The 26,311-nt window shown below is 36.0% G+C and overlaps 1 protein-coding gene across 14 annotated transcripts in view; it reads left to right on the forward strand.

Annotated features, from left to right (window-relative positions):
• Positions 1-26,311, forward strand: part of myo18ab (myosin XVIIIA b) — a 218,052-nt gene that overhangs the window by 131,002 nt on the left and 60,739 nt on the right. For all 14 annotated transcript variants that reach the window (XM_073053423.1, XM_073053424.1, XM_073053414.1 and 11 more), the window contains 14 exons: positions 620-706; positions 1,586-1,727; positions 3,878-4,037; positions 4,204-4,384; positions 5,453-5,693; positions 6,966-7,075; positions 9,678-9,743; positions 16,047-16,175; positions 16,339-16,482; positions 17,634-17,723; positions 19,358-19,477; positions 21,235-21,346; positions 21,761-21,888; positions 25,297-25,451. In XM_073053423.1, the coding sequence (XP_072909524.1) occupies positions 620-706; positions 1,586-1,727; positions 3,878-4,037; positions 4,204-4,384; positions 5,453-5,693; positions 6,966-7,075; positions 9,678-9,743; positions 16,047-16,175; positions 16,339-16,482; positions 17,634-17,723; positions 19,358-19,477; positions 21,235-21,346; positions 21,761-21,888; positions 25,297-25,451 (1,865 nt within the window). The remainder of the gene's footprint in view (positions 1-619; positions 707-1,585; positions 1,728-3,877; positions 4,038-4,203; positions 4,385-5,452; positions 5,694-6,965; positions 7,076-9,677; positions 9,744-16,046; positions 16,176-16,338; positions 16,483-17,633; positions 17,724-19,357; positions 19,478-21,234; positions 21,347-21,760; positions 21,889-25,296; positions 25,452-26,311) is intronic.

Here is a 26,311-nt window from a genome sequence, read left to right on the forward strand (position 1 = left end):
ATTTCCACACCAGTGCTTCAAAAATGTCTTTGTTTTGCTTCAACTGTGGTTTCCTCTCCACTATAGTTCTCAGGGTTCTCAGCATTTCCTGCACTTTTGGTTACTCCTGCTTCCACTCAGAGCTAAGATGGGCTTCCCCTTGTCATCTCTTACGTTCTGTCAGTTTCCACATTTGAAGAATCATCTTTCTCTGATTTCTGGTACTTGCAACAAGGTGCCACCACTGGATACATCTTCCGCCCTTCGCTTTCAGCTCACTGAAGGGATCATTTCTTCTGTAACATTCCAGTTCATTTTTTCTATCTTCAACAACTCTCTTCTCATGGTACCTTTCCATATAATTCCAGGAAATGTTCTTTTTAATTGTTTTTCCTTCCCAGGGAAGGAACCCAAACTTTCAATAGAAGCACTTACACTCTCTCCTTTCCAGTCTACTTCTAAAGTCTTTGTTCAATTTGCAAGGGTGAATTGTTAGCTGTATTTTGAATGTTTCTTGGCCTCTTACAATGTTTCAACAGAGTCAATTTAAGCTTCAAAAGTGGTATCTCCTTCAAAGCTAAAATTATTGATGACCTGAAATAAATGTAATTATTGTCTCTCTTTCTTCTGTCCCATACAGGAAAACATAGAGCTTGATTTAGATGAAGTTGAATCCAGCTGTCCTTTTTCTGTAGGTGCCATAGATCAAACATCTCATCAAGCACTGGTAAGAAAATGAGCCATGAGCACTGAAGCATTGAGTAGCATTTCATTATGCATATATTTTGTATTAGATATCCTGAAATATAGTGGTTAAGATTGCTCTTATTTTCTGTGAGTATCATAATGTAACAAATAACTTAATAGCCTATTTGAAAATTTTTATTTTCTTCTCCATTGGCTGGTTGAGGACAGAAGCGTAGTTGGTATTGAGTCATCCAATATTTGGTTGAAGTACCTCAAAACTCTGTCCTTTTCCTGTTTTATCTATCTAGTTCCTTGAAGGGTCAAAAGAAAAATACTTATAAGGAGACTGATGGAAGAGTATTTCCCTTTTAATTAACTGGAAACCCACAAAAGATTTTCATCCATAATTTAAATTATATTATTGGCTTAGGTTAAAGGCAAACTTGTGAACTGCCTGAGAGTCTTCAAGTAATCATGCTTTTGAAATATGATTCTACCAAAATACTCATGAAACAACTTTTGCATTGATAAAAACAAAAATGCTTATCTTAAATAACGCCCCTGACTTTGTAATAACAGAATGTACCCTTCAATTCACTGTTCATAATGTGTCTTAAACTGAATGGTTACATTGATCATTAGCTGCAAATTAAGTTTGATGCAACGAAGACTTTTAAAATTCAGTATTTTATGAGATATTAGCAGTGCTGTTAATTTGGTACTTCTGAGAAATATGGGAGTCTTTTTATGTTTGTCTCAGATGTAATAAAATGTACTTAATAATTGCCATTGAGAAAAAGTGATACTAATTCTTGGGGAAATTCTCTGCTGGATTATTATTGAGTGAGTGAAAATATTGTGTTATTAAGTACTTGGAGTGCATAGTTCGGAAGTAATACAGTTTGTATCTCCTTGGTAGGTTCGAACATTGGCTAGGACAGATGAAGCAAGAGGACTACTTTGGCTGCTGGATGAAGAAGCTCTGAAACCTGATGGAAGTGAAGACACACTTTTAGAGCGACTGTTCACATATTATGGACGACAAGATGGAGACAAGAATGGTGATTACTACACATAAAAACTTAGCTTGAAAACTTTTAATTTTTTAGTTTCAAAGTCAAAGCTTAAGTCAAAGTAAATTTATTATCAATGCACATATATATCACCATATACAACCCTGAGATTCATTTTCTTGCAGGCATATTCAATAAATCTGTAGGGTAATAACCATAACAGAATTAATGAGCATTCACCCATTGTGCAAAAGACAACAAACTGTGCAAATGCAAAAAGAAAGAAATAATAATAATAAATAAATAAGCAACAAATATTGAGAACATGAGATGAAGAGTCCTTGAAAGTAAATCTAGTGGTTATGGGAACATTTCAATGATGAAGCACGTGAAGTTGAGTGATGTTATCCCATTTTGTTCAAGAGCCTAATGAATGAGGGGTAGTAACTGTTTCTGAACATGGTGGTGTGAGTCCTGTGGTTCCTGTACCTTCTTCCTGATGGCAGCAGTGAGACGAGAGCCTGTCCTGGGTGGTGGGGTCCCTAGTGATGGATGATGCTTTCCAGCAAAAGCGTTTTATGTAGATATGCTCAGTGGTGGGGAAGGCTTTACTCGTGATAGACTAGGCCATATCTACTACTTTTTGTAGGATTTTCTGTTAAGGGGCATTGTAGTTTCCATACCAGGACATAATGCAGCCAGTCAATATACTTTCTATAGAATCAATAGAAAGTATCGATACATTCTATACACTTATAGGATGCAGAAGTGAGCTGAGAAGTGGCAGATGGAGTTCAAGCCAGAGAAGTGTGAGGTGGTACACTTTGGAAGAACAAACTCCAAGGCAGAGTACAAAGTAAATGGCAGACTTGGTAGTGTGGAGGAGCAGAGGGATCTGGGGGTACATGTCCAGACATCCCTGAAAGTTGTGTCACAGGTAGATAGGGTAGTTAAGAAAGCTTATGGGATGTTAGCTTTCATAAGTCGAGGGATAGAGTTTAAGAGTCGCGAGGTAATGATGCAGTTCTATAAAACTCTGGTTAGGCCACACTTGGGAGTACTGTGTCCATTTCTGGTCGCCTCACTATAGGAAGGATGTGGAAGCTTTGGAAAGGGTACAGAGGAGATTTACCAGGATGCTGCCTGGTTTAGAGAGTATGCACTATGGTCAGAGATTGAGGGAGCTAGGGCTTTACTCTTTGGAGAGTAGGAGGATGAGTGGAGACATGATACAGGTATATGAGATATTAAGAGGAATAGATAGAGTGGACAGCCAGCACCTCTTTCCAAGAGCACCTCTACTCAATACAAGAGGACATGGCTTTAAGGTAAGGGGTGGGAAGTTCAAAGGGGATGTTAGAGGAAGGTTTTTTTACTCAGAGAGTGGTTGGTGCGTGGAATGCACCGCCTGAGTCAGTGGTGGAGGCAGATAAACTAGTGAAATTTAAGAGACTACTAGATAGGTATATGGAGGAACTTATGGTGGGGGGTTATATGGGAGGCAGGGTTTAAGTGTCAGCACAACATTGTGGGCCGAAGGGCCTGTACTGTGCCGTACTATTCTATGTTCTTATATAAACTTCTACAGACTTCCATACACATCTAAAGAAGTTTGTCACAGTTTCAGATGTCATGCCGAATCTCTGCAAACTCCTAAGGGAGTAGAGTAAATTTTTGAGGGTATTTTTGAAAGAGGCTTTAACAAGTGAGTAGTAGTCGACTTCAGTACTAGGGAGAATTGAACCCTGGTGCTGTCTGTCCATTCATTGATATTAAGCTTGGTAGAATAGAATACCGTATATAATTTTCAAAATGTTACTTATTGACACCTGTACTTTTACATTTGTGCAACAAAGTAATTAAAGTACAACTCTGTCTCAAACTTTGATTTTTTTCATGATTCACCTGAAGTTTATTGTACTTCACATCCAAGATAAAGGTTTTCTGTATATTGAAATTCTGAGAAAAAACAGACACTAGACACTGTTGCGAGTTATGAACCTCTTTTTATTAATAAGCAGTGAATTCTAAGTATTGCAACAGAATAAATAATAATAATAATGCATGCCAATGAAAGTTTGACCAGCAATACTTTATTTGTGTTCTAATAATAAAAATGTTTAGCTAAAAATGTTTTCCATTGCACATGAATGAAAAAGGCAAAATTGCAAAAACCTATTTATTTCCTTTTTTTGTAGGTCAGTGCCCTTTGTTGAAAGGCAACAAGCTTCATCATTTCATCCTAGGTCACTGTTACAATACCAACTGGGTGGAGTATGACACAACAGGCTGGTTGAATTATGCAAAACAGAACCCTGCTACTCAAAATGCTGCCACTCTACTTCAAGACTCTCAAAAGTAGGAAGTAGTTTTCATTACAAATACATTGCTACATTCTTTGTAAGAAATGTTGTTGATGCATACAGCTTTTTTATGAAAATGGTTTTGAATTTTAATGTGATTTTCTGATTTTTGTTTTGTTATTGTATACAGTAATTACAGTACAATTGCATTCCTTTTTCAGGAAAATCATTAGCAATCTATTTATGGGCAGAGCCGGAACTGTATTATCAGGATCAATTGCTGGCCTGGAAGGTGGATCCCAGCTCACTTTGAGAAGAGCTACAAGCATGAGAAAGACTTTCACCACTGGCGTAGCTGCAGTAAAGAAGAAATCATCGTGCATTCAGATTAAACTCCAAGTGGTTCGTAAATAATTAAATTAGTTTCAAATTCTAAGTATGCTTGTTAAGAGTGGGTTTGCTTGTAGAGAAGATTTAAGAGTTATTGATTGTTTAATAATCATCTGGTATCTATACATCCTCTGTTTATAACAGAATTTCTTCTATGCAGTGCTAATTTGAATTGTTTTATACGATAGCGCAATGTTTTAAAATCTCTGAGATTACTTAATTGTCTTTCAATGTTACATTTCGATAGGAAGTATAAGAGGTAATTTGTATTACAGTGATAATTTCAAAAGGTACAAAAATATAATTAAACTCATAACGGGTACAGATAGAAAGGGGAAATTTCTCTTTGGCAAAGACTAAGGAACATTAAAAATAAGGATGATTGGTAAAGAAAACAAAAATGACTCAATTAAAATTTTGAGTCAGCATGTGGTTACATTTTGCAGTATTCTGCTAGAGTTAATGAATGAAAATTCCATTGTAGAGTTCAAGGGAAAGCTGAATAAGTAGGAAAGAATTTGCAAAACTGTGGGGAGAAGACAGGGAAGTGGGACTAGCTGGATTACGTTGAGCACATACAAACTCACTGAGCCTTCTTTGAAACTTTAGAGATTGCTTGTTTAAAAAAGAATAATTCTAATTTGGTATTTGGACTGAATTACATTTATTAATACATGTGTAATAATCAAATTTATTCATTTATACATTGTAGTTTTAGCTGTTTTTCTACAAATGTTACACCAAATAATTTTTTTAACTTTAATTATTAGAGGGATTTACTTTTTTTTGCTTCATTATTTTTAACATAACTCAGTCGGAATTGTAAAGTGTCACTTCTTATGGAGGAGCTCTACAAATAGAATTAAAATTTTAATGTTAAAGCTTCATGAGCCTAAAAGCTGTTTCTACTGCATATTAAATATTACACTTATACAATTCACTTTCTTTGAATATACTAATTTATGTGTGTATTCTAAATTTGAATTCATAATCACATAAATCAAAATTAATATATGTAAGCTAAATTAGTGGAATGCATATAATTAGACGCATGGATTAATTCAGCCTTTTTTTTTACAGGATGCTCTTATTGACACAGTGAAAAAGTCCAAAATTCATTTTATCCACTGTTTGTTACCAAAGACTGATGCCTTTATTGAATCAAAAGTGTCTCCCACACCTTCTCTAAAGTCTGGAATCATAGAAACTGATGTCCAGGCAGAAAATTTTGAAGCGGGTCTAATGCAGCTGGATGTATCACTTCTTCGAGCCCAGATTAGGGGCTGCAAACTTCTTGATGCCCTAAGAATATATAGACAAGGTTGGTTCTTCTCAATCACATTTCACATTCAGAAAATCTGTATACAAAGTCTGCATTAGATAAAAGTGTTGTCTCTAGTGTCTTGATCATAAAAGTAAGCTATTTAAAAAGAATTGGCCCAGTTATGAATGGGTAGATTATATGGTTAGAAGTGGATGGCCTTTAATTTCTGGCAGGAAATTCAGATGCCCAGACATTAGTGCAGTTTCTGGTTTTGGTTGTTATCTGCTTTAGGCCACGGTGACTTGTTCTGGCTAGAGACGTATCAAATTTAAAAGATTTGAAACCTATTTTGAGTTCTAAAATTCCACCCTTTGCATTTAGTAAAATGGATTTCAACCTTCATGTCTACATTTTGATGTGTGCACAGCACTTTCTCTGTAACTTTAACACTTTATTCTGCATTCTGTTATTGCTTTCCCCTCTACTACCTCAAGGTTGTTTCAAAATGATCAGTACCAATGGCTTTCAATTTTTTTAACTGTATTTTGGTATATGTGACAACAATAGGCTAATTTACCAATTTGCACAATGTATCATTTAAATAGATGCAAACATTTAAAACGTAATGCTCCTTGTTGTAAGCAAGGTTATCTTAGAGTCCCTTACTTGTGTAAACAAAATTAAAGCAGGTTGATAGTAATTCTTAATTATTCATCAAGTTCTCTAATAGAGAACTTTTTATGTTCTGGAAGTCATTCCTTTACTATAATCAGTAACCTTGTTTAGTCTTGGTCTTGTCTCCTTTTAACCTCAATCCAATAAAATCAAAGTCGACTTTATTGGCATATGCACAGGTGCAATGAAATACTTACTTGCAGCAGTATCACAGGCAAGTAGCATCAGATATGAAGTATTCACAATGAAAACATAAATATACATTATACACAGTTTTTAGAAGAACATAGTCAATTTTACTTGAAAGTGATTGAAGTGGTCATAATGTTGCTTAACTCTAGTGATTAGAGTTTTGCTAGTTGGTTCAAAACTGAATGGTTGAAAGGAAGTAGCTGTTCCTAAATGTGGTAGTGTGAGACTTTGGGCTTGCCCCGTGGTAGCTATGAAAAGATGGTATGACCCAAATGGTGGAGATCTTAGATGATGGATGGGAAAAAAACATCATAAATTGAAGGTAACTGCAGCTTTTGTCCTTTTTATTTAAATCATAATTATTGCCTCAAAACAAAAATATGCATATTAGTTTCAATGTGTACTGGATGTATTAATAAAGTAAATGAGCTGTGTCTTTCTTTTTTTCTTTGCAACGTATAGGCTACCCAGATCATATGGTGTTTTCAGAATTCAGACGGCGTTTTGATGTCCTTGCACCACATCTTACTAAAAAGCATGGGCGCAACTATATTGTTACAGATGAAAAACGAGTGAGTTCAGAATCACTTTATTGCTAGTATGTGGAACATTTCAGTATTGATTGTGGTTCAGTACCAAGCATAAAACACAGGACAATACCATAACGGACAACATAATAGCAACAATACAAGACAATAGTGCAGCCATGAGCAATCGACAATTAGCAGAACGGTCTCATGTGGAAACGTAAATAATCAAACTTAAACATGAAGATATGGACAGACTAAATAATTATCAACAGAACAAGGAGAGCAAAAACATCATTTAATGGATGTTGTGCAGGGACAGTTAAGGTATTACACCTGAGTGAGTTATGTTGAGAAGCTGGATAGAAACTGGAAAGAAGCTTCGGAGGTGATGTAGTTCTGGTGGTGACTAAATAGTTAAGTTAAATAGGTAGTGCAAAAAAGAAGCAGTGAGGTAGTGTTCATGGGTTCAATGTCCATTTAGAAATCAGATGGTGGGGGGAAGAAGTTGGTCCGGAATTGCTGAGTGTGTGTCTTCAGGCTTCTATATCTCCTTCCTGATGGTAAGTGTGAAGAGGGCATGTCCTGGGTAGTGGGAATCCTTAATGATGGATGCTGCCTTCTTAAGGCTCTGCTCCTTGAAGAAGATGTCGTGGATATTACGGAGGCTAGTAGCCAAGATGGAGCTGACTAATTTTACAAGATTCTGCGACTTACTTCGATCTTGTTCGGTAGCTCCCCCCCACTCCCCCTATACCAGGTGGTGATGCAGCCAGTCAGAATGCTCTTCCATAGTACATTTGTAGAAGTTTCTGAGTGTTTTAGTTGACAAACCAAATCTCCTCAAGCTCTGAACGAAATAATAGCAGTTGTTTTGACTTCTTTACAGCTGCATCAATATATTGTGTCCAGGTTAGGTCCTTAGAGACATTGACACCCAGGAACTTGAAATTGCTCACAAATTAGGTAAATAAAAATTGATTTTCTATTGAAGTCTATAGTTTTAATTCTGTACTCAACTTTGGAATTATATATTTGTGGAGTAATCCTGAAGAGGGTCAGGAGCAAACAGAGCGAACAGCTGAAGAGAGAAGGCAGCAGAAGGATCAAGTGGGCAAGGTGAGCTAGGAGTGAAAGATATAAGTGGAGGGGGAGGGAGCTGAGAAGGAGGGAGTTAGATGGAGTGGGGAGTCTGAGGAAGACGGGTAGGGGACGGTAGTTAGAAGTAGGGAAACCAAAAAAGGAGGCAATGAGGATAATACTTGAGCATATGTATCTGGGATCAGAGTTTCTGTGTTTAGCACAGCATACCTTGGTCTTTAATCATCCTGGGCTTCATTGCCATTAGACTGTGACTTTGTTATATAAGATCATATGATGGAGTTGTAATAGCCAACCCACGTTTTAATGAATTCTTGCATTGGCATCTTTCGAGTGTTGTAACTAGTGCAAAAGTAAATCTTCTTTGATTCTGAAGAGAATATAAATGAGAGAACTCAATTAACTGTACTAATTGCTTGACTTTTTAACAAACTTCATAACATAAATTATATTGTAATATTTAATAATATCTTGCTGTTTATTTCAAAAAATGTCTTGAAAAAAATTGTTGGAACAAATAAATAGAGCAGTGGTAGAGTTCAGCTAACAATGCCCATTCATGTGGTACACCGTGTATTGACGTTAAACAATGCTCATTCATATGATATGTGTTTATTGATGCTCAAACAATAGAGGAAAATTGTTTTGAACTAGCTCGCAGATAGTGCCTGTGAAAATTAATACATGAAAGGTAATGCCAATATAAGGCAGGCACTTGCTACGTAATAAACTGATCACTGTGGCAACTAAAGAACACAGAAGTCTTTTTAGTGTGCAGTGTTTGGATCTTCTATTTATTTTAAACCAACCACAAACAACATATTGGTAAATTTAAATATTGTGTGCAGAAATATCACATAATCTTACTGTTTAAGTTATTGCAATTGCCGTTTGCACATGAGAGCATTACATATGAAATGTTTCAAATGTAAGTGTGTATAACTGTTTATATAACCTTATTTAAATATATGATTATGCATAAGCTATTTAGTGTTTATTTAACAGTGCTATCATCTTATTGAAAATGGTACTGATATATTACTATTGTGTTTTACACCTGTTCTGTAGACTGAAATCTTAAATTAGTCTAATTGTAATTTTTGTATTGTCAGAATAATCAATGAGAATGATAAATTAACTTAATTTTTAAATGATCATAGCTTAATAATTTATTTTTCCAACAATATGTTTTTGAGTCTAACTGCTGTCATCACAGTTTAGTCTGATGGCAAGTATTATTAGAAGTGAGGTGTAGGCAGCACAACTTCCTAAGAATTGATGGCTAAATGCCATTTCATTTCTAAAAACTCGAATTCTGCAGCATGGATCATTTAATGCACATCCTGAGGAAGGCTTAAGAAACTCTAAATGTGGTGTTTTTATATTTGGATCCATGTTGTTTGTTCTTTGTTCTTTCTTTTAAAGTAAAGCTCTCCCAGGAAAGTCATTTTAGAGAAAACACGCAACATAATCATGAAGTGAAATTTGGGAAAATATTAAGTATAACATAGAACAAAAGTTATTTTCAATATATTTTCCCTTATAGGCTGTAGAAGAGCTTCTCGAGTCTTTGGATTTAGAGAAGAGCAGTTATCACATGGGCCTTAGTCGGGTAAGTAATTTGATTCATAAATGGTCTGTATAGAAAAATAGCTGTCACTTGTTCCGGTAGTTACTGGTTTATTCAACATAGTTATTTGGAAGAAAGATGACTTTGTACGTTTCTAAAATTCCTCTCGTAACTTAAGTTCTCTTATTGTAATCAAAGCGATGTAAACCTGGTGACTTTTATGTCACATAAATTTTCCAAAGGAAACTGTAGTGTAAAATTTCAATCTCAAGAAGTGCCTCTCAGTATATTCAAGTACAAAATTAATTCCATTTTCAATCTGTCACTTACTCCCTCTATTTTCTGTTGCCTTTGTCATTTTCCTTGTTCCCATTCTAGGATCTTAAAGGATTTATCTTCATGCTATTACATCCTGCAAAGTATAAAATTTTCTGTGCTAATTTACAACTGTACCATTCAGAGAGTGCTTCACATGTAAAAGAAAACTAACAGATATTCTTGTGTTTTAAGACATTTTAGTGATATTAATCATTTTATTAATTTGTACAAAGAAAAACATTTTTTTGATTCTGCAACAAAGAATCTTTTATGCAAAAAAATCTTTTCATTATGATGACTCATCATTCAACTATGTCTGCATTTTCAGTCATAAGAAACCGGCAGTCTGCCATTCTCCCTGAAATTATTTGTAGTTGCAAGTGGAGTTGAGTTAATTGCAGTTTTTGAAATCTGATTTTCAGTCTTCTTAAAAATTAAAGGCGTGCTTGCAGGGATTTCAACAAGCAGATTTTTACAAAGATCGTTAATTCTCCAGAAGCACACAAGTCCCCCATTTCCTCCATTCACTTACTTGGAAAGAGTTGTGAGGACAAATATAAATACTAATTAATTTGTAGATGTTGATTTTTTTTGTTTGTTTTAGATTCTTAATATTTTAAATCATTTGAACCATGCTTTGACATCAACACAGAATTGTCTTTCACCTTAAGAGTGGAAATAATATTTTATTTGCTGTGTCTAACTTTTTATGTGAAGTTCGAGATTTGTTCCTTTATACTTCTACCCATGCTGTGGATTCCTACCCAGTGTAATTCTCACATGAGTTCTCTAAAGCAGTACTAGTTGCGGGCTGCTCTCCACAGATCTGCCACACAAGATTTTCTTATTCTCCTAACTGACTACAATCTCCTGGTACCAGTATGTCTCTTTCTTTAGCTATTACCTTCTATGCTCACTGTATCAGTAGCAGAGTTTGGTGGGGTTGGGTGCAAAAGTGGCTAGTTTTTCCTAACAGTATTTATCACTCAGGACAAAATGCAAATCAATAAATAATGAGAACATTATTAATACAATTAATACAATTATCATATAATTTGGGCAACACAAATTGGTAAGAGAGAGGAGATATTTTTGAGCAATACATAGAGTTACCAGTCAAAGAATAGATTATTTTAAATTTGGTGTTATTTCAGTTAACGATCTCATCCTAGGAAGTGATCATAACATTGTAGATTTTTGAGCATAAATTTGTTTCAGATCACAGTTATGTCCTAAACTTAGATTGTGATGATAGAATCACAAAACTGGCTGCATTGGACTGGGAAAATAAATCAGCAGTGTCAGCCATTTAGGGAGATATTTCAAACGTCTTTGCAAGGTTTATTCCAATAAGAATGGCCACATGTACAACCTGTAATCTTGATGTCTTCATAATCAATTAACTAAACATGACAATATTTTATTGCAAAGTGAATTGTCTAGTCATCATTGAGAGTCATTTCTGTTTAAGGATAATACTTGCTTGGATTAAAACTCCCATACTTCATTTGCTGGAAAGTATTCACATTCTTTGTTTTTGTCTACTCTGTTTCCTGACCTTTTAAAAGCTATTCGTGACAATAGTACCATTTAGTAACAATCCCACTCACTCAGATTTAAATGCATAAATCTTGAAAGAGGAAAGTCAACATTGTCCATAAACCATGAAAAGTTAGTTGGCACAAAGAAGAGTAGGGGAAGGCTTGTTCATTGGCTTTTATTACAGGAGATAGATCTTTATATCCAAAAGTCTGGAAACAAGAGAACAAGGTGAGACAATGGTAATTTATCTTTCTTTTTTACTGTAATCTGTTTAATTGATTTTTAGCAATATAGTCTGCATTTGTCAAGACCTATACTTGATAATTTTTTTTCAAAATTGGTGTTTTTAAATGAACCTCAAGTGCTGTTGGTTACCTAAACTAATGAGACCCTCTGTTGGTTGGGGCCAACCACGGATGTTGTGTCCCAGTTGTCTACATGATATTCAAGCCCAGGCAGTGCAATAAGGAGAGAGCAAGCTGTTTTATCTAAACTGTATGTCTTTAATTCAGTGGTTTCAAATGTTACATTGCTAAATTCTACCTATTGCAGTATCCTATGTCTTTCAGAAGACTAGAGATATATTCCGAATGTCAAAAGCAAGGAATATAAGTAGGCTGTATCACCTGACTGATTGAATAAACAGATTTTATTTGTATTTTTGTGAATGATAATACCCAAACCATTCAAAATATTGGTAATGTCAGAAACTGATTTCTTACAATGTTAACCAAAATACTGTGGTTGTATATGTATTTGCATTACAACTTTGACTATAGGATCGTGGGAGCTTTGAGAAAGGAACCTTCTCTGGACTATTTATTTCAATCAAGTGACTGATTCGTACCTTGGCCTCATGGTCAAATGGAATTGAAGTGCTTATCAATTATTTAATTGGATAACTGATTTCCTTGTGCATCACTGTAAATGCTGGACCTGCTTCAAATGGCTCAGCATTTACAAAATGAACTTTTGAAAATGAACTGAAAACAGCTGGGGTACAATCCAATCATCATAGAAATAAGGAATAATTTCCTTTATATTATATTTTAGACTCATTTGGACAAAGGCCAATGTTCGGGTGTCCTTGCTGGTCAATTAGAAGGATTTTTAAACTGCTCCATGTTTCTCTGTTTCTCCGACCTTGGACTTAACTGCCTTTGATATACAGTCCTTCATTGAACTCTAACTTCTTCCCATTTAGTTAATTCATGCCCACAGAAGGCATAAGATGGTAGCTGATGGAGCATATTGTGATTGGAAGTTGATAATTGGTGGTGTTCTTGGATGTCTGCTCATTGTGATTTTATAAATGACTTGGCTGAGGAAGTGAAAGGATGGATTAGTAATTTTGCAGATGACACAAAAGTTGGTGGTGGTATAGTTAGTGTATAGAAAGTTATCATAGGTTAGAACAAAACATTGGCAGCATGCAGTACTGGGCTGAGGAGTTGCAGATGGAGTTCAATCTGGAAAAGTTGTGAAGTGATTCATTTCGGAAATCAAACTTGAAGGCAGAATACAGGGTAAATAGCAAGGTTCTTAACATCGTGGATGAACAGAGGTATCTTGGGATCCACATCCAAAGATCCCTAAACATTGCTGCACAAGTTGATAAGGTGATTAAGAAGGTGTATGCTGCATTGGGCTTTATTAGTCAGGGCATTGAGTTCAAGAGTTGCAAGTTAATGTTGCAGCTCTATAAAATTGGTTAGAAAATACTTGGAGTACTGTGTTCGGTTCTGGTTGCATCATTATAGGAGGGATGTGGAAGATGTAGAGATGCTACAGTGGAGATTCATCAGGATTCTGCCTGGATTAATGTATGTCACATGAGGATAGGTCTGAGAGAGCTTAAAAGGAGGATGAGAGGTGACTTTATAAGAACTGTACAAGATGTGTAAAAAGGCTTGGCTGGAATGGAGAGTTGCAACTTTTTTCCCAGGGCAGAAATAGCTTCTACAAGGGGAGATAACTTTAAGGTGTTTTCTAGAAAGTATTGGGGGGGGGGGTATGTCAGAGGTATTTTTTTATAACATAGTGAGTGGTAGGTGTATGGATTGCACTGCCAAGGGTGGTGGTGGAGGCAGATACATTGGGGATATTGAAGAGACTTGGAGATGTGGGTGAAAGAAAAATGGAAGGCTATGGGGAAGGAAAGGGTTAGATTGACCTTGGAGTATGTTAAAGGGTTGCACAACAATGTGGGCTGAAAACCCTGTGCTGGCCTGAACTGTTTTACGTTCATGTCCTTTTGTTTGTCTGTCCTTTCATCCATGTCTCTCAAATTAATTAAAAGGTTCCAAAATTGTAAGAGAAACATTTACACCAACAAGCATAATGCACTTCTCTGACAATGTGGCTAAAAATACCAATTAATAATTTAGGAGGAAGAGCCAAGAAAAACATGCGAAAAAATAAAGAATTATTAGAAATGGCTAAGCTATAGCATCATACAGATACCTCAAAATAAAAATCAAGCTCATAAATCATTCAGATAGTCTAGAAAATGTATGGAGAAGGAGAGAAGGAATTCTGTTGCTATGTTTAGTTCTTTTTAACCTTTGTTTTCAGTTGCTGTAAATCAGCTTCTATAAACTGCAACATGGAGCAGAATTAATTAGCAAAAAATATTAACTTTTAGTATTTTTAGTAATAATTCAAAGTCAGGAAGACCTTTTTCCCTTTCAATATTTGTTGTTAATTTTGTCATTTTGTTGAGTTTGCCATTTATATTGTTTGTATTGTTTTCTTGTGGTTGAAAGAATGCAGTTAGTGGTTTGAACTTCTGACATTTTTGCTAACTGTTCATAGGTCAAAGTGGCAATGTTGTAAAATTTCTCATGTGGTCTAATCCTGCAAAATAATATAGCAAACTTAGTGTCACTGCCCAAGATTAGTTCATAAGTAGAGAAATTTACCCTTGTGTATAAGCAGGTTATATATTCTAGTCTTGAAATTCAAACTTGCAGTATTGGATATTTCAGTGGTCCATGACTAAAACTGTATTTTTCTTGAAGAGGAATATAATGATAACCATTATATCCTGGGCATTCTGTATCAATAAAGAAATTCATTCTGTTACCACCTGGTGGGGGGTCGTGCTTGTATTTTGCATCAAATAATGTTATGTCATTATTCATAAATGGGGGAAATGCTGATGGTAGTAAGGTAACAATTAAGGCAAAGCACTGTGTAGATCCTTGAAATCTGAAAGAGAGGGCAAATGCTGGAAATGCTCAGCAGGTAAGCCCAACACAGTTAACTGTTCTGGTCTGTAACCTGAAAATTTTAACTCTTTTCTTTCTCCCAAAGGTGTTGTCTTACCTGTGAGTTTTCATAGCATTTCATGTTTTTATTTTATTTTATGTTTTGTTTCTGATATTTGCAGTTCCAGGCCTGTGACTTCATGTGCTGCACAATGTAGTGCCTGTAAATGAATATACAATATCTAAGTTTCTTGTATTTGGTCAAAGCTCCCTCCATTGTCCTATTAAAGTATTAAATCTTGTAATAACCAAGAAATTCTGTAAGCAATTTGACCTGTATTTTATATGTATTACATATGGTAGAAGCTAAGAAATAGTGCACAAGGATAACAGTAGTTAAGTAAAAGCAGTATAATCATGGCACAGCCCTCATCTCATCAGCTCCCAGTTCCCTACTGTGAAATTGCAGCTTCTGATTTTGATAGGTAATATAGAATTGATACCCTTTCAAAAGTTCAGTTAAGGTCATTGATATGAGTTTACTCATATTTAATATTTTTACAGAATCTATTGATTTCTATTGATTACTCCCAAATAATAAATAGCACTCATCTATGTGAATCTCAAGTACAAGCTCACCCAACATCTTGTATTGTTCTGAGACAAAGTCAAGATCACCCTTACTTCCAAAAACATTGTTCCAGGAGCCTTGGAGGGCTATCTTTGCTGATACAATTGACAGATGGCTCTTCACTGGTTACTTTTATGTTATGACCCAAATCTTTTAGCTCAGTGGAGAACTCTGAGGGTATTGCTGCTATTTAATGTGACTTTTGCATTCTCACTTTAATGTGCATTTGGCTGCTTTGAAATGCTCTCAAAAGTGCAGGCAATCATAGAGGGAAGGAACTCATACTCTTACAGGTCCCTCCCCGATATCTTCCTGCAAAAGCTTACACTTCAGGAACCTTTTTTCTGATCCATGCACTGGTTATATTGAGGTGTACATTTTAAGGGCTATTTCCTGAGATCAGACCTGTAAGAAAAAGTGCTGTTAACAGTGGAAATTCAAGCCCTAACTTCCTGAAGGGCAATAACGTTACACAGTTTTGGAACTAGTGAGTATCATGGTTTTGTTTAAATAATTGGGAGAAGTTGTCAATGAAGTTTTAACTTATGAAACATTGTATAGCTAAACATCTTGGCCTACCAATCTTATAATTGTGTATCAGATATATATTTAATTTGTTTGTATTTTCCTTTTTGATTGTCCTAGGTGTTTTTTAGAGCAGGAACTCTTGTTAAGTTGGAAGAACAAAGGGATGAACAGACCAGAAGGAATATCACTCTTTTCCAGGCAGCTTGTAGAGGATACCTTGCACGGCAGTATTTCAAGAAGAGAAAGGTAGAAAGTCAACAACAGCTTCAGAAACCAATTATGAAATGAACAAACTTTCACTAGTATTCATTTGGTCCAGATTGTAATGAAGTTGCAAGAAGATTTTTTCTTTAAATCAATCTAAAGTTTATGACCATCAAATGATTAATGCTAATATATTTCATTTCAGATTCAAGATCTAGCTATTCGCTGCATCCAGAAAAACATTAAAAAAAACAAAGGAGTAAAGAACTGGCCGTGGTGGAAACTATTCACGACAGTTCGCCCATTAATTGAGGTTCAATTAACAGAAGAGCAAATAAGAGGCAAAGATGTAAGCATTTCAAATTGTTACAAATTTTCACATTATATTTTTGCTAACCCATACATAAAGTGTGTTTGAGCATACATGCACATTGCTTTTTTTTTCACTCTTCCTCTACTTGTCTTTGGAAGTAATGGGAATCAGAATCTGGTTTAATATCTTCCGGCATTTATCCATTCGGAAATTGGATGGCAGAGGGGAAGAAGCTGCTCCTGAATCATTGAGTGTGTGCCTTCCTGATGTTATCAATGAGAAGAGGGCATGTCCTGGGTGTTGGGGGTCCTTAATGAGATGGACACCACATTTCTGAGGCACCATTCCTTGAAGATGTTCTGGACACAGAGGAGGCTGGTGCTCATGATAGAGCTGACTAAGTTTAAAACTCTCTGCAGCTAACTTCGTTCCTGTGCAGTAGTTCCTTCCCCCACCTCCCCAATGCCCATACCAGTCGCTGATGCAGCCATTTAGAATGCTCTCCACAGTACATCTGTAGAAATTTGAGAGTTGATTTTGGTGACATACCAAGTCTCCTCAAATTCCCTAATGAAATTTAGCCACTGTCTTGTCTGCTTTATAGCTGCATTGATATCTTGGGTCCATGTTAGGTCCTCAGAAATATTGACACCCAAGAACTTCAAGTTGATCACTCTCCCTACTTCTGATCCCTCTTTGAGGACCCGTGTGTATTCCTTCATCTTACTCTTTCTGAAGTCCACAGTCAGTTCTTTGTCTTACTGATGTTGAGTGCAAGTTTCTTATCTGTGGGCCACAAAACTAATGAAACAGTATGGATTGAATGCCCTTACAGAGGAGCTAAATGGGGATCCAATGTCATACTGACAATCAATATTGATCAGCTATTCACTGAGAGGGAAAAAGTGAAAATTCTAATTTTAATGAAATGTGTGCAGAAAATTTGATGTTACAGTTCTTATTGCCGTTTTCCTCATGGCAATACATTCAGAACAAAATTTATTGAAAAAGTTATACTTATTCAGTGTGGTTGTTAAAATTAACTTACTGCCTGAAAGCAGGACAACTTTTCCAAAACATTTCTAAAACTTATTTTTAAAAGTTAAGATGTTCTAAAGAATGTTGCTTATGTTTTGTTATTCAAATGCATGAATTCTTATTGATAAATATGGTGTCTACTAAATTAGGAGGAGATTCAGCAGCTACGCAGCAAAATAGAACGGGTTGAAAAGGAACGCAATGAACTACGACTAACAAATGATCGTTTAGAAAGCAGGGTAAGGTTATACTTAGGCATTCTTTTGTATATCTGGTTATGGCAGTTTGTGAAATAATCATTATTTCACAATTGTTAGCCTAATTTACTTGATCAAATCATAAGTGAAATTAAATGTTAAAGCTTTCTAACCACTGTGTTGGCTTTAAAGAATTAAAGAGGAGTTGTTCATTTTAATGAATTAAATGGTTCATTGTGATAATCAGTCGTGGAAGACTGCTTAAAATTAGATGAAAACCAATTCAGTATAGATCAAAACATAAGGTTTTTTGAAGCATCATGCAAGATATTAAAACTATTTATTGCTCCAGTAAGTGGATTTATGATCCACATTCACTCAACTTTTGAATGTGAAACAATTCCAAACTGCAAAAATATGTGGAGGGTCCATTGTTGTTTATCATCCATATCAATGATCTGGATGATAATGTGGTTAACGGGAACAGCAAATTTGCAGATGACACAAAGATTTGAGTGTGTATTATACAGCGTGGGAGGCAATCGTGGCTTGCAGTGGGATCTGAACCAGCTAGAAAAAAAGAGCTGAAAAATGGCATATGGAATTTAATGCAGACAAGTACAAGGTGTTGCACTTCGGTATGACCGACCAGGTCTTACACAGTGAATGGTAGGGCACTGAAGAAACCAGTGGAACAAAAGGGATCTGGGAATACAGGTCCATAATTTATTGGAAGTGACATCATAGATAGATAGGGCCATTAAGAAAGCTTTTGGCACATTGGTCTTCATAAATCAAAGTACTGAAAACAGGAGAGAATGTTTTGTTGAAGTTGCATAAGACGATGGTGAGGCCTAATTTGGAGTATCGTGTACACTTTTGGTCACCTACCTACAGGAAAGATATAAATAAGGTTGAAAGAGTATAGAGAAAATATACAAGGATGTTGCTGAGTCTGGAGGACCTAAGTTATAAGGAAAGAGAGAATAGGTTAGGACTTTATTTCTTGGAACGTAGAAGAACTAGGGGTCATGGTTTAATGCTGGAAGGTGAAAAGTTTAAGGGGAACGTGAGGGGAAACTTTTTCACTTAAGGTTTGTGAGTGTGTGGAACAAGCTGCTAGCACAAGCTGGCAAGTGCAAGCTTGATTTCAACGTTTAAGAGAAGTTTGGATAGGTACGTGGATGGAGGGCTATAGGTCTGGTGCAGGTCAGTGGGATTAGATAGTTTAAATGGTTCGGCACATACTAGATAGGCCAAATGGCCTGTTTCTGTGTAGTACTTCTCTGTGATTCTATGACTCTAAATTTTCTAGTGTTTGATGACGTACCAAATCTTCTCATGAAATAGAGCCATTGGCATGTCTTCTTTGTGATTGCATCGACGTGTTGGACCCAGGATAGATCCTCTGAGATGCTGAAAAATGTCCTCCTTTCTTGTTCACATAGTCTTGATTGAGCTAAAACTAGATTGACATTTTCTGATTTACAATTTGAAATGTTAATTTGCTGCACATTTAGATCAAAGGGCATATTGGTGTTCAGAATAAGACAATTTTAAGCATAGAATACTGATTCCTTACCTTCAAATTCATATTGATAATTTACAATAATATTTATTGTTCCAAATAAATACTAATATAGACAATGGTTTTGATTGTTTGATTTCAATAATAGCTTGGAGAACTGACATCAGAATTAACAGATGAGAGAAATACTGGCGAATCAACATCTCAGCTTCTCGAGACGGAAACAGCGGACAGACTTCGGTTAGAGAAGGAAATGAAAGAGCTACAGGTGAATTAAGAATTATTTTTCCCCTTTAAATTTTGGCACCTTTTGCAGTGTAAATTTTTGAGTAGCACAATTGGGTGGGGGGTGGGGGGTGGGTGGGTGAAGTATCCAATTCTTTCAGTGAGGTTTATCGATTTGTTAGTTGTGATGCCAGTATTTGACTTCCAGCATGCATTTCAGTAGTTGATTCTTTTTCTTCTTGCCCTGGAAGTTTGAGAGCAAAATCTTCCATTTAAAGACGTCTTTGAATATAATTCGGTATCTCAAGGTATACATAAAACACCTAGCTTGCTGAATAAGTTTGGGTATTCAAATATTGAGTTAATGGACTTGAATTTAGGAAATGTCTTAAAGGAAGGCAGACACCTGGAGAAGTGAAGAAACTTTGTGGGGGAATTACTGAGATGAAGTCAATGTAACTGAAGATTCAGCTACCAGTGGTGCAATTAAAACTGGGAATATGTAAGCTGCCAAAACTGGATGCATGTAAAGACTTTGGAAATTTGCTGGCCTGTGAGAGAATCAGAATCAGGTTTAATATCACTAGCAAATGTTGTGAAATGTGTTGTTTCTTGGCAGCAGTACATTGCAATACATAATGAAAACTATAAATTGCAATAAGAAGTACATATAAAAAATTAATAAGTAGCACAACATGAGATGGAAAAAATACTGAAGTATTGTTCATGGGTTCATCGTCCATTCAGAAATTTGATGGTGGAGGGGAAGAAGCTGTTCCTTAAATAGTGTGTGTGTGTTCTCAGGCTCCTGTACCACCACCTTGATGGTAGCAATGAGAAGAGGGCACGTCTTGGGCGATGGAGTTCCTTAATGATGATTGACACCTTTTTGAGGGTCTCCTGGATCCTGGGGAGGCTAGTGCCCAAGGTGGAGCTGGCTGAATTTATAACTTCTTTGCAGTTTTTTTCGATCTTGTGCAGTGGTCCCTCGATCCCATACAGAGATGCAACCTGTTAGAATGTTCTCTATGTGTTTTTGTAAAAATTTGCAAAGTGTCTTTGGAGACATACCAAACTCCTCAAATTCTTAATGAAATAGAGCCACTGTCTTGCCGCCTTTGTAATTGCATCAATATGTTGGGCCCAAGATAGATCCTCAGAAATGTTGACACACAGGAACTTGGAATGCTCACCCTTTCCACTTCTGGTCCTTTGATGGGGACTGGTGTTCCCTTGACTTACTCTTCCTAAAGTACACAATCAATTTCTTGATTGTGACTAGGCTTAGAAAGGGGAAAAAGTTATGGTTGGATTTGAAAGCCAGAATGAATGGTATTTTCAGAATGGAAACTTGTATAGATCAAGAGCAACATAGATGATGGGTGAGAGTGACTGTGCAAGATTTGAGCAACAGAGTTTGAGTAGGAGAACGTTAGAGTAATCACAAAAGCAGAAAAATGGGTGTCTGCAGCAGTTGTGCCAAGGACGAAAGAGTTATGTTACAAAGAAGCAAATAGGCAGTCTTGGGGTAGAATAAAAACTGAAAATGTGGGAAATACATCAGGTAGTGCCTGTGGTAGAAACAGAGCTTACGTTTTGGGTCAAAAATCCCTCATCCCTTTGTGGAATGGAAAGTTGATCAGAATTTTGTGTCTGAGTCAAGAAGGACAATAATAATTTCTTTAATTTAGATTTTTATTAAAAATATGTATTTATGCAAGTTTGTGAAGCAATCTCAGTTATCTGATGCATTGTATAGATTTTGAGAACTGGTAATTTTTGAAATATCATTTGGTTTAGGCTAAATGTGATGGAATGAAGAAACAAATGGATTCAATGGAAATGGAAGTGATGGAAGCGCGGCTTATCAAAGCAGCGGATTTAAATGGAGACTTGGATGATGATGAGTCTGGTTAGTGTTTCAGTTGCTTTGTTTGAGCATGTTAGACATTATTCTTTTAAAGCTAGGAGCCAACATACTTGGATGTTAAAAAAACAATTTCCACCATTACCTTACTTTTCTAGGTACTCAAGAATGAAAATAGATGCATTGCAAATTTTATTTTCACATGTTTAAGATCTTCTGCATATCATGAATTTTGAATTTTCAAATCCATTCAAAAGTTTCCAAATTTGAAAGCTGAAATGCAATTCTAAGTTCCCTAGTAGCTTTTTTCTTATTGAAGCAGTGATTTCTCTTAAAAATACCTCTGTATTTGCATAATGCTAAATTTTGTTAATGACATGTTGGACAATATTTACATATAGTAAATTAAAATGGTAAACCTTAAACTGTTAGCAAATTACTTGTATTTCCTTCCCATAGGTGGAGAATGGAGAATGAAATATGAGCGTGCAGTAAGAGAGATAGATTTCACCAAAAAACGACTGCATCAGGAATTTGAGGACAAACTGGAGGTTGAATTACAGAGCAAGAGGCAAATAGAACGAAAAGTGAGAAGTGATTATTAATTCCATAAGTAAATATTTTCCATAAACTCATAGATGGATATTAAAACTCAGAAGTTATGCAGCTCCTTAGAGCACTGACACTCAGTGCCTTTGATAAATTCAGCAACTGGTTTCCTTCCTTCCCCTTGCTTGTACGCCTCTTAAAATTTTGTCTCAAAGGAAACTGCATTTATTATTTTCAGTATAATTCTTTTACATGACACTGAATCTTGTGGGCTCCGTCTGTCAGTTTCAAGGGAAATGAGTTGCTTACTGATGTGAACAGAAGTTGCAGGCTCATGCTTATGCTGGGAAGCTAAAATTTAATGAGTAAAGATGAGCGCTATGAGTCCAGGAATGGAACCTAGTGATGCTGGGAATCTCTGGCATTATGCTGAAGAATTGAATTTCAGATTGTGTTTAGGGTCTGATTCAAGATGGTGCTAGCAATACATGGTGACATTTTGCATGCAGCTCATGAAACTTCTAGATATACTTCTTGACTTTATTTTATTGATTCCACTGAATTTACTGTGAATGCCCACAAGAAAATAAATCTCTAAGAAAATGTAATATCAAAACACATATACTGTATGTTGCCATCTCAGTAAATGGTGACATATTGTATGTACTTCGATAATAAATTTACTTTAAACTTTGTTTGTGCAAGATTTAAGGCTCCATTGTTTTCAATGGAGATTCTATGCCTGTAGGCTAGGAGATAAGAAGGGAATAAATTATTATATTTGTTTATTAATCTTGATATATACTTTACTATGTGTATTAATCATTAAATTTGTTTTAATTATTTTATTTTGACTTTATTTGTTTTGTGATGTCTTTAAATGTCAGAGACCTTTTTAAAAAAAACTTGCAGTTTTGTTGACAAGAGTTAAAAGTGAATCTTAGTGCTTGTCAAGTACATTCTAAGAGTGAGTCATACGGTAGGCCTCTCAAGGCCTTGTTGCCTTCCAAACATTCGTGTTCAATTTGAAGGCTAATGAGATTGTCCAATCACAAATGCATGAGGTAAGTGAGTATGCCAAGAGCAAGACAAATGATTCAGGGCAGTAGACAATCTCCAGAGCCTACTCATAATTTTCCTATCCACTATTTAAAATAGTTCTGTTCATTTGTAAAGTGTTTCTTGTTAACATAGAAAAGTGAATTGTGCGTAAGTGGGAGAACTGACAAAGCTTCCATTTGCAATTCACAAACTCTAAATTATTTATTATACTGCAATATCTTCCTACAAGTGTTCTTTTCTCAAATGTTTTAAATGTGAATGTTATCTCTTGTTTTGCTGAATTAATAGCTGCACTGTACTGCAACCAATCATTCAACTTAGTTCACAACATAAATTACGTATTGGAAATATAGTTAAAAGAATCCTTCACTATGGCAGTTCAGAACATTAGCAAGATAACTTCTTGAGATTATTTCACTCCATAGATTTCCTTTCTTTTATAGTCACTTTTGGAGTTTCAAGTCCAATTTCTTATCCATTAATGATACCTTTTGCTTCTACCTCAGTAACAAAGCTTACAGTATCTCCATCTATCCTGAATGAAACTCTTAAATACATGGAGCATTGGAGTCTCCATTGGTTGGCTTAATAAACAATACATATGCTGTTAATCTATCATATTAAATTGCTTCTAAATAACCAAAGTAGCTTAATCAAATAAACATAAATTTTTTCTGGACATTTTTAAAGGCAGTTAGAAACCTGGTGCAGATTGAGAGGCCAACAGTTTTAAAACATCTAAAACTGTTTTCGGTATAAATTCTTTGATATATTGAATGCTAATGTTTTGGAGCTACTATTTACTTTCATAACTTACTTAGTTAAATCAATATATTTAAAGTAATGTAAGTTTCTGTATCACTGACTATACAATGTGTGAATGGCATTCCAAAATTAACAGCTAAAACTTCTAACAGGAGGAAATCTGCAGATGCTGGAAATTCAAACGACACACACAAAATGCTGGTGGAACACAGCAGGCCAGGCAGCATCTATAGGGAGAAGCGCTGTCGATGTTTCGGGCCGAGACCCTTCGTCAGGACTAACTGAAATGTCGACAGCGCTTCTCCCTATAGATGCTGCCTGGCCTGCTGTGTTCCACCAGCATTTTGTGTGTGTTGTTTTAGCTAAAACTTCTGCAGCTTTTTAAAAATCTATATGAATGAAGTTTTAAACATGAGAGTCTGCAGAAGCTGGAAATCCCAAGCAACATGCACAAAATGCTAGAGGAACTCAGCAGGACAGACAGCATCTATGGTAACAAATAAACAGTCAACTTTTTGAGCCAAGACCCTTAATCTGAATTAGAATAGAAAGGGAAAGATGCTAGAATAAGTTTATAAGCTAGAAGGTGGTAGGTGAAATCATGTGGGGAGTGGGGGATGAAGTATTAAGTTGGGAGATAATAGTGGGAAAGATAGAGCTGGAGAAGAAGGAATCTGATAGGAAAGGAGAGTGGACCATGGGAAAACGGGAAGGAGGAGATGCATCAGGGGAAGGTGAAAGGCAGGTAAGGAGAAGAGGCAAGAGGAGGGCCAGAGTTGGGGAATGGAAGAAGAGGGATGGTGGAGGGGAAATATTACCATAAGTTGAATAAATTGATGACTGGAGGGGGTGGATTGCTTTGACGAGAATCTTTGCTCCATCCAGAAAAATCTTCCTCTACCTTGGTGAAATCCAATGTAGATTGGGCAAACTGCTTTGTTGAGCACCTTTGCTCCATTTGCAAAAAGCAGGATTTTGCAGTGGCCAACCATTTTAATTTCCATCCCTATTCCCATTCTGACATATTGGTTCATGGCTTCCTCTTCTGTAATGATGAAGCTGCTCTCTGGTTGGAGGAGCAACACCTCATTCTGTCTAAGTAGTCTCCAGGCTGATAGCATGAACATTGATTTCTCCAACTTCTGATAATTTTTCCCATTTCCCCCATCCCTCTTCTTCAGTTCTCCACTCTAGCTCTCCTTGTACTATCTCTCCTCACCTGATTATCACCTGCCCTGTTACCCTTTCTCGCATGATACTCTCTCCTATCAGATTTCTTCTTCTCGAGCCCTTTATCTTTTTCATCTACAACCTCCTAGCATCTTTCTTTATCCCCCTTCCCCCACTCAATTGGCTTCACCTTTTGCCTTCTAGCTTTTATTATGTTCCCTCACCCCCTCCTCTTCTTATTCTGGCATCTTTCCCTCTTCCTTTACAGTCCTAATGAAGGGTCTTGGCCTGAAATGCCATCTGCTTATTCATTTCCATAAGTGCTGCATGACCTGCTGTGTTCAGTATTTTATATAAACAAAGTCTTGAAGGCCCAAAATATTTTGAATAATCTGGTGGCACATGTACAAACATTAATATTTCATACTTTCATGCTTTCATGCTTTCAGGTTGCAGACTTGCAAGCTGATAATGAGGAAATGCAGCGTAGCATTCAACAACTGAAGAAAAAATCCCAGCGACTTACAGCAGAATTACAAGATACAAAGCTTCACCTTGAGGGTCAACAAGGACGTAACCATGAATTAGAAAAGAAACAACGAAAGTGAGTAAATTGACGAACCTTAAATTGTGAGAACATAATCTCCTTTATTTGTTTGCCATAGGCTGTTTGATCTCATATATCTTAATTTAAATCTGCATGATTTATAAATGGTGATGAGTTGCTGGTAATGGTGTTCATGGGGCAGTAATACTGCATATTATGCATTTGTGAAACAATGAAATAACCTTTCAGAATTGTGCAGTTTTACAATAATGTAATAGCTTTTCTAATTTGGAGTAGGAGCTGGTTTTTCAATGTCATAAGCTAATTTTCATGAACATCATCCAGCAGCCTCTTGTTCCCTTGATAGACAAAAAAAATCAAATTGTATTGACATTAATTGAGCTAAAGAAGCTACTGTTTCTTGTAGGAGATTTTGCACAGTTCTAACAGCTTCTGTGCAACAATTATTTGGTTAAAAAAGTTGGACCTGATTTAGAATTATTTAACATTTTTTCATCATCAGGAAAAGAAATTCTCTTGATCAGCTCTATCATTTCACCCCTTTAATTTTTATTTTACATGGAATACAATCCTCTGCCACCATCCAGTCTTGATTCCATTTTGGTAATTCTACAATTCCCTGTATTCAAGAATATGCCTGATGTCTTTCCTATGGTGCAGTGCCTAGAATAATGTACACACTTCATGTAGCAAGAACTAGAAGAACCTGAAACTATTCATAGATTGGAACATGAATTCACTTAAGTTAAATCTAAACATTATAGGGATTAAAAAAAAATTGCTATTGTTAAACTGAAAGAAATGGCAGCTCATAAGAATGATATGGGCAAGGTGTTTCACATCACTGAGATGGTGAGGTTGACAGAACAGTAGATCACAATCTGCATCAACATTCA

This window comes from Hemitrygon akajei, chromosome 8 (genome assembly GCF_048418815.1).
Source record: "Hemitrygon akajei chromosome 8, sHemAka1.3, whole genome shotgun sequence".
NCBI classification, from domain to species: Eukaryota; Metazoa; Chordata; class Chondrichthyes; order Myliobatiformes; family Dasyatidae; genus Hemitrygon; species Hemitrygon akajei.